The 11,059-nt window shown below is 42.2% G+C and overlaps 1 protein-coding gene across 1 annotated transcript in view; it reads right to left on the bottom strand.

The window, feature by feature from the left end:
• Window positions 1–692: 692 nt before the first annotated feature.
• The window catches only part of nbeab (neurobeachin b), a 143,968-nt gene continuing 133,601 nt past the window's right edge, over window positions 693–11,059 (bottom strand). Inside the window, 9 exon segments of the mRNA XM_068745474.1 lie at window positions 693–783; window positions 2,136–2,287; window positions 2,615–2,811; window positions 2,999–3,100; window positions 5,879–6,049; window positions 6,739–6,894; window positions 7,071–7,142; window positions 7,897–8,089; window positions 9,014–9,103. Of these exon segments, the coding sequence (XP_068601575.1) occupies window positions 693–783; window positions 2,136–2,287; window positions 2,615–2,811; window positions 2,999–3,100; window positions 5,879–6,049; window positions 6,739–6,894; window positions 7,071–7,142; window positions 7,897–8,089; window positions 9,014–9,103 (1,224 nt within the window).

Genomic DNA, 11,059 nt, shown 5'->3' with positions numbered 1-11,059 from the left:
AATGAGTCCTCAATTTAAAATAAATATGGAAGTGTCACTTTTTTTTTTACTGACATGATCAAAAACATTTCACGAGAGACTAAGTACACAATGAACATTTAGGTTTTTTTCCACACTAACATTTGACTATCAACAACATACATATTTTACTTCCCAACAAATATCTGAAATGCAATGAGATTCTGAACACTTAGTCACATGAAAACATTGGAACTTTGTCTAACATCATTTAGATATTTATCTTAGCCTCTATTTATTTACAGGTTTCTTCTTAGAAAAGTCAGTATTTGCTGTATAATTGTCATATAAATGCTCTAACCGGACTCATTTAGTTGCATATATTCAGTTTGAATTTATAAACTTTTTTTTTTTTTTTAAGAAATGTCGCTACATTGGCTAATGTCCGCCTCTCCTTACCTGCAACAACAGACCACCTCGACTCACTTGGGGAGGTTCATTAGCTGGTGATTAGGTGATGCATGAAACCAATGGAAAATGTGTCCAAATTGTTCACCAGCAGGCTTTGTGTCAGAGTCCAGAGGAACACTTGGTAGTGCTTCATGTTCTCCACTGGTGTCGCCACGCTGTTGTTCACCAGTGCACGGAATCTGTTCCACTCTGTGTGGATATAGCTCGGTCACTGGTTAGTCACCGTTTATCTGAAGTCTCAACACATGTAGCTCTCCTTCTGGTCAGTACCTGTTTTGATGCTCATAGTGCCATCGGTTGAAATCAATGTTAAATGCCACAATACTCCCGGATACCATGCCTGTGATTAAAGTCCTGTGGAGAGGAAAAAACCATGAGATCCCAGTGTGAGCAAACATAACTTGAAGAATATACATTTCAACAAAAAATTAAGCTAAAGCTCCAAATGAACTCTTATTATCTGGTGTTTAAATGCAACATTGAACAATCAATGGTGCATTTATGGTCAGGACATAATGTTAAGATGTGCAAAGTAGTGAATGAAAAAAACACAGGAGGTCAGCAGGGATGTGACAGTAAATTACCGAGTTCCTCTGAGAGCTAAAATTGACCATTGACTCTCAGAGAATTCTTGCAACCCCTTCAGCCTTGTGTCAACGGCTGAATGGTATTTAGGAAAAGCAGCTGATTTCACAGGATCGTCTTTTACTGATACGCCCCGAGGGCTAAAACACTGAATGCACAATGAACAGAGATGAATCATAATGCCTTGGCATAATGGAGTTGGTGTAAGGCTCTCGTGTGTTGCCAAATGTCAACCTACTGAAGAAAAGAAAAGTACACCTTAAGCAATTTATCAGTTGCATGAATTTCTTAATGTTAAAAAGCATGTAGTGCCTAATATTTGTCATGTTACCCACTATTTTAAGTTGTTTAAGAAACGGGTCTCTGTTTTGGAACAAACTGTAATGGCAAGGAGTGATTTGGCCTGTGGCTGTGATGTGCAGTTTGAATGATCAGAGTCTCCAAACCCTCTCTGAACTGCAAGGGTCACATAATCATGCAAGGCTTATGGCCCCAGAGTTAACGCTGAGTCCTCTGCGCCTCTATCCAGAGACCCATTATGACTCCTGTGGATTCTCAGAGAATGAAAATGTTGAGGGAAAAAGATACTGCTGTCCTGCCAGAGGGCTTGTGCATTATGCATGTGTGCTCGCTGTTGTCTCTCTATCCAAAATGAGTGCATTCACAAGATACCTTGGTAATTTTTGTTTCTATGGCAACTGCAACTGATTCTATTCACAACAAAAAAGCATCTTAGATGTTTTCGAAACCAAAATGCACAGTGACAACCATGTAACACAATAATTTCACCTCAGCCTGCATATACATAATGTTGAAAATGAGGGAACATCCACATGCGCACACACACATACATATACAGTAGATTTGCTTAATGCGCTCACACATGCACATAAACCACACATCACCCTCATGCACTGCTTATTATCGTAAACTAAAATGGCTAAAACATTAGGAAATGACTTGGTATGCATCTTAATATGTGTTTGTTTTTTTAACTGGTGGAGATTAATTAAATGTTTATTTCCTGAATTCAAGTTACTGTAGGATGTTTGAAAAACACAAATGGGAAATGCTTTGTTAATTTTTCTTTGGGCAAAACGAGCTAGCACGTCTGGTCTGACCGTTGATCATGTGACAGGTCCATGGCTCGGACACCGGCATCACAGCCGGGGTAGATGTAGAGCTGTTTGAAGTCACAAGCCTGCCATACCTCCACCACACCGTTATCCCCACCTGTGACCAGATTGTGGCCATCGCTGCTCAGGAGAAAAGCCTGCAGGGAAAGAGGATAGTGGTTCAATGTTCACTTCCAGCCTTTGTTGTGCCTTCTATGTAGCATTTATAATATGTCACTGAGAGAGAGATGGTTATATCATTCAAACGTGCCACATCAATGTGCTCTCATAGATAAGTAAGAATTTAAGATTGATTATCGTATTAGTATCACTAGATTTGGGCCGTCTAACCAACTCTATCCACATACATATATTTTTGTGGATGACATACATATCAGTCAGAATCCTTTAAGACCCTTATGATGAATAAAGATACAACCACATAACAGTGCAGAAAGACAATGGTAAGGCAAGTGTCAGCTTACCCTGGTGGAGTCATTGACCTCCATCTGCGCCAGCAGCTTTCCATTAATGCTGAAGTTGCAGAAGCAGCCTCTCTCATAGTAGATAATGCAGTGGCCCTCGCTGGACACTGTGATGAGCCGTGGGTGCTGATAGTGGTCTGGCCCCTCCAGAGCCCGCAGCAGGTCCCCTGTGATGGTGTGGACCAGACACGGACCCTCTGCCGAAAGAACAGCCACAGACAAACTCATAAACATGTCCTCGACATTTGACAGTTCCTACTGTGTGCTGTGAACACTGGTCTACACGGGCTGGTAATACATTTGTAACCTGCAATATGTATAATCAACTGACGTCCTCTATTCTGATTGCAGTTTAAAGAAAGGAAGACAGGAATGAAAGATGACCTTTGGCTCCGCTGATGACCAGGCCCAGCTCTGCACATACTGATACACACACGACTTCCTGGTCATGACCTGTCAGAACTGCTCGTGGTGCTGGGTAGTCACCTAGAAGATGGCAGATACACATTGTCATAAAACATATAATTTCATGTATTTACTATTTAAAAACCTTGAACCTCATCCTTAAACAATCTAGAAACCTGTATAGCATATCAGGGTGTAATCTGTATTTACCTATCAAAATTTCTGTGGATTTCTGTGCAGTAGTAAACAACATAATACAACTAGAAGAGCACTAGGAGAGCACAGACCTCCGTCGAGCAGCTCATTCCCCTCATAATTGGATTTACACCAGCCCCATGGTGATCTGGATCATCACCTAAAGGTTATAAATTGCTCTTGGTATCTTTATACACCAACCATGAAAAGTAAAAGTGAATTGGAGTTGATGTGTATTTTTAACTGATTTTGAATCCGTAAATGGGGATTTCAATGTTAAAATTAAATATTTCTATTGACCACATTCTGGATCCAATCTATATGAAATTTGGTGGTGAGATAGACCCCAACCGTACATGACTGAACAAACAATAAACATTGGTCAATAATAAACAGAGATATACTCATCCATAATCCAGGATCTCTTCTGGATCATCATTAAAATTTAATCATCTGTTACTGGTAACATTGTCAACATTTCTTGAAAGTTTCATCAAGATCCGTCCGGAAATGTTTGAGTTATCTTGCTAACAGACGGACGGCCAAACAAACGCCGGCAATTACATAAACTCCGTCTCAGCGGTGGCAATTATAAAAACATGCACAGCGATTGTTGCACACATCTGCTGGTAGGGAGGTCTCTTTGAATTGTCATGGAAATTCAAGGATGCCCACCGACGGCAGTCGGGCCACTTGATTTTATCACGTGTGTCACATGATTGATGATGGCCAAGGGAGAGGTTAGTTAGGGGAGTTTAACGGCAACTGGAGGCGTGCCAGAGTGCTGCCAGAGTGGTGTCTGGAGAAGAGCCTGAAAGCAGTGGTCTTTCTGAAAAGCACTGATCATCAGTCTGCCTCAAGCATGTGTCATTTTCCGTTTCCTATCAATACTTGAATCCTCTGAATCTGTCATTAAATAACTGCAATTATTAAAGCCATATTTGAAAGGGAATATAAAGAAATGCAAATTAATCTAAAAAAATTATTTTAAAATATAAATTTTATTTTAATTATTTTTGTTGGTGCACAAGGCTGCACTTGCTGTAGGCCCTCTTGTTCACTGTGTTTCATCCCATTAGTGAACACTATTAAAATTTAACAGGCAAAGTTAAACTGATTCGGGAAAGTTTGTCCACCTTGATGACAGCAAACCCCCCCGAAAGATGAGGTGGACGTGTCAGACCTCCCTCTTCCTCCTCATATCATTTCTTCTTCCAGCTCAGCACATCACCTCTGCAGCTGCAACGGCCTAGTCAGTGATCTGGACTGTGATCGATGCAGCACAGTCCCTTAGAGACCAGGACCTGAGCGGCGCTGTCAGTCCCAGCACCCACTGTTGATGGTGGCTGAATAGGACAAGTGTCAGAAAAAGTCTCAGGGGGGAAAGGGGACCTTGTGTGGCTCACCTATCCGACAAAAGATTAAATCAGCAAGCACCGCATACCCTCACCTTTTACAAGCCCTTGGGACGAGCTAAAGTCAGCTAGTACAATTACACGGTGCAAACACCCCCTCACACTGGTGTGATGTCCCGTGTCTGAGAGGCAGGGCCATGATTGAGCTGGAAGTTATTTTAATTATTACACATTTAAGACACATGCATCCTTTTGGGGCGCAGGTGAAATCAATTCTATGCTACATCTGTGAGATGAAGGAGCAGCGATCCAGAGGCCTGCCAAGACATATTCACACAACCTTCAACCAGCACCATAGAAAATATAATAAAATCACCAGAATGCATCTCATAGAATGCAAAGCACTTGCAAAAGATTTGAACAAGATTAACAAACCAAGTTATGTCATTTGCTGCCCGTAAAAATATTTCTGACATAATTTATTGTTGAGATATTGATAAGTAACAATTGGATTAAGTTAAAAGCACATTTTGTCTCTTGTTTCTTGAGGCGAGTTATGTGAGTTCGCTTCCCTTTCATCTGAAGCTGTATTAAACTGCACTAGTACAGTAAATATCGGGGGAATAGGATTTTCCTGCTGCAGCAACACAAGTGCTATTGCCCCTTGCTAATTGGAGGCAATCAAGCAGAAATTCTTGATTACCTGTTGTCGCTTCAGTGGAGTTAATTAGGGAACACTCAACTAATCTGGAGCTACTAGATACTGTGACAATTGGAAACACAACATCTTTTAGGACACACACGTAGTGTATCCTCATTCAGACATATAATTAAAACACACTCCATTCCTCTTATCGAGTGTTTATGTTTCACAACATACATGACCCTCCTCTCTTCTGTAGTACAAAAACCTGCTTTCCCTGATCTGATAGATTGTTTCGGGCTCAGACTATTTAAACTAAATTAATCTAACAGCAGAAATCACACACTGGACTCAACCAATTTAAATGCCAAGGCATCTAAAATCCTCTGTTTGAAAAAGGTTAAGCTTGGTGCAATGGATCACACTAATTTATTACGGCTATGGTGCAGATAAATGATTGCCTGTCTTGGCCCATTATTTGATTTCTTTGGAGTTTGTGAAATATTATTGCTTCCTATATCACTTTTTGAGATACAATAAATGTGACCACCTTTACAGGCTTTGGCCCTGAATAAAGATGCACTGTATATTTAAAAAATGCAATACTAAAAAGTACAGAAACATAGACTTTAAATTTGTCTAAGAGCCGATTCTTCTCTTACTCACTGTTATTCGGGGTGTCACCAATAATATGATGTCTTCCACTCCAGTACCACAGAAGGAGTGTTGCATCCCTGGACCCAGAGACGATGTAGCAGTCTCCTCCAATGTAAGACTCTGATCTGGCAAGACATGTCACCACATCCCAGTGGCCAAACACTATTTGGGTCAGCTTGCCTGCCAAGAAATATGTACAAACATGTTTTCGGCGTTCCCCAAAATTGCTAGTCAGTTAGGGTCAGGAAATGCAACATGCTAAAACTACTACCAGCTGTGTCTTCAAGTCCCCCGTGATGCCATTTAAGTGAGTACTACCAGAAACTCTGCAAAAATATTTCCAATACTGTTAAACAAATGGTTCTCTTTTTTGTGATCCCACATCAGAGATTGTAGGATGAACAGATTTGCGGTCAGCCGAATCTTTTTCTGTATTTGCTGTACTGTTAGAATTTTATCAGCCACAACAGTGAAAATATCTACTCTTTAGGATAAATATTAGCATTGCTTTGCTTAAATTCTCGTGTGACCATTTAGATTAATAGATTATTCTTTGAACTTCTTGTGGCAGTCACTGCCATTCCAAAAACAAATTGCTTACATGTTTCCTCTCAAGCTGCTAATCATTTAAATAATCATGAAGATTTGGTGGAGACATTGCTGTCTTTCTCTTGCTAAATTGTTGTTAATTAAATAGAAATTAAAATAAATATTTCTCCTTGTTTTGCTATCGGTGAGTTCTCTATTACAGTTTTCTATGAGACTTGTCAGGAGAGAGCAGCAACAACACTACCGTATATTATTCCATCATAGTCCTCCACACATCAGTGCACACCTCTACAGGAAACAGAATTTACACTGCAACCTACCTGTCTCAGAAGAATATACACGAAAGCTCTTGTCCCAGAAGCCACAAACCAGAATGTAGCAGTTGTCAGCTGTCACCACGAAACAGTGTGAGGTGATTTGGATGCTCTGGTCAACTAGGTCTGTGATCTGACGCTTGTTGCTTCCAGTATTATTGGCTATAGAAAAACAAATCGGTAAAACATAACACCAGTCATCGCCAGAGGTCTAAGTCTTTTTTTATATAGATATTTAGTCCTTTACAGATAAAATAGATATAAAAGTGACTGTTTAATTTATGTATTTACTTTGTTTGATGCGGTATTTTGCTTTAAAAACAAGGAAGCTTACTCACCAACCAGAGAATCCATCTCTATAGGCAGGTGATGAGCCTGCTCCAGAGAGTAGCCCGGTGCTCCCCGGAGACCTTGATACAGACGGGGATAGATCAGGAAATTAATCATTCAGGATATTTCTAACCTCTGTACGTGTGCTTTTTTTACACACACACACAACCCACACACGCACACACACCTGTTCCTTTTACAGAACCAAAATTAATTAAGAGTCTCTTCCAAGAGATGGAAGATTCCCATATTCCAGGAGATTGTCATCCGGAATGGAGACATTTTACTCATGCGATGTGTTTCTGGAACCCGTGTAGAAACAGCAACATGTCTGAAAATATGGAGGCCTTATTATTCTGAAAAGCCAAACCACATTTCCCTCCTCTTGGACAGGATGGCAAGGTTGCTGCAGCTGTGTTCATTAGTGTGGGAGCAGTCAGAGCAGCCACACGGTGTGGACTCTTTGGTCCTGAGCTCAGTGTGTTTCTGCAGTGACAGATGGGGACGTGTGAGGAGAATGTGGTGCAGTTGTGGCCTAATTTCCCTGTAACCGTTGCTTTGGCCTTCTGACCCTGAGGTGAGGCTGATTCTCAGGGAGGGGCTCTGTGGGTCATGTTGTACGCACATGTCTGAAAAGGAACATGTGGAAGAACTCATGGTCAGCTCACCTAGAAGGTACTGGCCTCTAACAAAGCCAGCTGGCTGCAGCTCTATTATGAGCGGTGAACAGGTTTGTGTGAGAGTGATGAAGTGATTTTACAGGGCTGGTAGATATGTAGCGTGTCACAATTATTTTTACGACAGCATGTGTGAATTTTTGTGACGAACACTCACCGACATTGTTGTGCCATCGATTGACGGCGAATAAGCGACTGCAGGTGACAGTGACCACAGCAGGTATGGTAAGATGAGGCAGGGTGTTGGCCGCCACGTGTGTTACAGGCGAATTGGATGGAAACTTTAAGACCATGATAACGTCCTGCTGCATCTGGTCCTTGAACATGAGAGGACTCTGTGGAAGTAAACACTGTTGAGTAGAAGAGAGGAAGATGGAGTGTGGGGAAGGATGGAAGGATGTGATGGCAGGAGAGAGCGGGATAGGCGGGGAATGGAGGAGATGAAAAGAAGCGGTATGAAAAGGAGAGAAAACAGAATGGAAAGAGGCAATTAGTGGAGATGTTGGAGGAAAACTTGATTGAGACACATTGGATAGATTAATGCACTGTGCTCTCCAGACAGCGCAGTCAGACAAGGGGACTGGCCAGACAAAGGTACGACATGGAAACTGGGATGAGGTAGGCTGTACACATGGAATGGTGAGTGCATGGTGCACATTTATCATGTAAAGATGAAAATGAATCTATATTTTACAACCCACAGTTAGACTTTGATAAAGTACAGAGTTTGTTTGGAGTTTTTCCTCAATTTCAGCCAACATTCTTAATTTTACAGACTTTGGACCGCAGTAAACACAAATTCACATTTGGTGGAGTATAAAACTGAAATAAACTGTCTTTGAGGGATTGAAGTTGTTTGAACTGAGATAGAAACTGAGTCATGTGGAGATAATGAGGGCCAGGCAGGCTATCACATGGATTAGACAGGGAAGAGCAGCTTAGCACAGAGAATGGGGAGTTAGCAGTACCAGTAGGGAGCACTATTCCCTTTACCCCATAAAGACAGAAGATGGTAACAGCAAAAAATGTATTGTTATATTGTCGTCTGTGACCTACATGAGAAAAACCTTCTGAAATATTTTCTTAGAAGAAAGAAGAATGAAGGAAATATATACATGTGAAAAATCAGGAAACACCTATCACAATTTTGTGTCTGAGTATAAACACAGATACTAAACACACACACACCGCCCAGGATCACCACAAATCTTTCTCACACACACTAACACCAGCAGAGGTGCATGGAATTTTTCCAGCATGCTCAGTGCTCTCACCAGGTGTATGGCAGAGCTCCGTGGAGGATGTGGCTCAATAAGCAACTGACATGGCGTCTGTCCAAAGCACTGGATCTGTGCCTCTATGGCCTGCGGGAGGGAGAGAGAGAGAGATGGGGGGAGAGAGTGGCTGTCACAATCAATATGCATCAAAGTGATGGGTCAATGCGTTACTTGACAATGCAAGCAAATCCTAACTCAGCCGTGCCTCTGAGGAAAGGGGGAAGCAAAGGGAAAAGGGAGCACTCCCAATCCGCCTGGGTGCTCCCCCTTCCCCCCTCGGCCTGCGGAGTCATCCAAGTGTTAGTATGGAAGAGACAAGCCTTTTCCTATTAACATGCTTCAGTTAACCATTCCCATTTCCAGGCGCTGGGGCCCCCATTGCATAAATGTTAACCTGGAGTGACATCCAGCAACGACTGCAGCAGGCTGGCCTGCTTTCAGATGTTATTGTGCTTGAAACAAAGGAGAGAGCATGTTCATGAACACACATGTGTATGAAACGGAGGCACAAAAATCACAAGCAGACCAAAGGCGTTTGGCACAAAGGAGCTTTGATGAATAATGATTTGCGGGGTCTGAACACTAAAAACTAAAAACAGCACAAGTCGCAGCCTGAGTAGACGAGAAAAACAAAATGCAAGAGGATTATTTTACTAAAACAACTTCCACTTAAATAGATAAAAGATGTTATTTGCCTCCAGTAAGTGAAAGAGAAAATCCACTAAGAGCTGCTGAGCTTGTCTGAAAGTGGGACACTCCACAGTAGAGGTGATTGATGTGACTGGAGCCACTTCCACCATCAGAGGGGAGCTTGTAGACGTCTGTCAATGCCACTGTCTACAATGGAACATGCACCGCTCAGCCTCTCATCCACCCGTCTGACTGCCTAGGTGACTAGCCCCCATTTTCATCTGCCTGTACATACCACTCACAATCAAAAGGGACCATTGGGTTACACATGCCACAGAAGGAGATGTGGTTGAGCAAGTTTGAAGGTGATACTGAATTAGGACAGGCCACCTGCAAGTCCAACAGTCACCCCCCAACACCCCCAGGTCACTTCCTATCTTCCACAGCACCACAAAAGGCACTGTCCCCCCAACTGAGCACCATCTCACAGCAGCGAGAGGTTCGTGAGAGCCGGTGAGCACATTTGGCAACCATTAAGTGTTAGCTGGTGTTTCTTTACAAAGCAGTCCGTCAAGTAATAAGTATCTGACATTATGGCTATTTAGGGTTAGGTTTGGGGTTGGGGTCACGATGTCGGCTCAAATAAAGAAAGCTGATACAAAGATCAGAACTAGTGACTGGGCCATGTGGAAAATATCATCGTATCTCTGATGATGATTATATTACCAGGGAAATGCTTAATGTCCATTTTTGGTAGTCTTAGGCAGTCCTTAACACCCAGCAAGTTTTAAAAGAGCTCAAGAGGAATGGATTTGTGTTTAAGTGTTTGTGTTTCGGTGTGTGTCGGGGGAAATGTGTTCTGATTTGTTCAAGGTTAACTCAAGAGCGTGTTTCTCTACTGGATGATCATCAAAACATGTCAATATCTCTCAGCAGGTGCTTTGACACTAATCCTCTCTGAGGTGTGTCAGAAAATGATTTCTATCTCAGTCTGAGATGGAGAGCACGTAACAGGCAGTTCATTAGTTTAGATCACTTCAGGCTCTGCTTTTTGGCTGATAAGTGACACTTATTGCCAAAGCAATGTGGATGATCTCCCCTTCCAGCAACAACTGCCTTGCTTGGGCGCGCACCTAACATCCATCAGGACATAACATCACCATGTCTATATGACTTAGTTCATATCATCTTTAAGTGTGATGTGAAGGTTTCATGGGTGAGAACCCAGATTTATCTCTATCTGGTTCCTAAACTGGTGGTGGAGAGACCACGAAGATGACAATCCCTCAACAACATCCTCCAGTGCACTCATGCAATACAGCAACGCAACAGCTCTGTCAGACAGGATGAAACATGGCCTAGCAGTGACCCACTCAGCAGTGTGGACTCATGCTGAGTCACAACAATGAGGAT

Source organism: Brachionichthys hirsutus, chromosome 11 (assembly GCF_040956055.1).
Source record: "Brachionichthys hirsutus isolate HB-005 chromosome 11, CSIRO-AGI_Bhir_v1, whole genome shotgun sequence".
Lineage (NCBI taxonomy): Eukaryota > Metazoa > Chordata > Actinopteri > Lophiiformes > Brachionichthyidae > Brachionichthys > Brachionichthys hirsutus.
The sequence above is the reverse complement of the archived record's forward strand: the minus strand, read 5'-3'. Positions and strand labels throughout refer to the sequence as shown.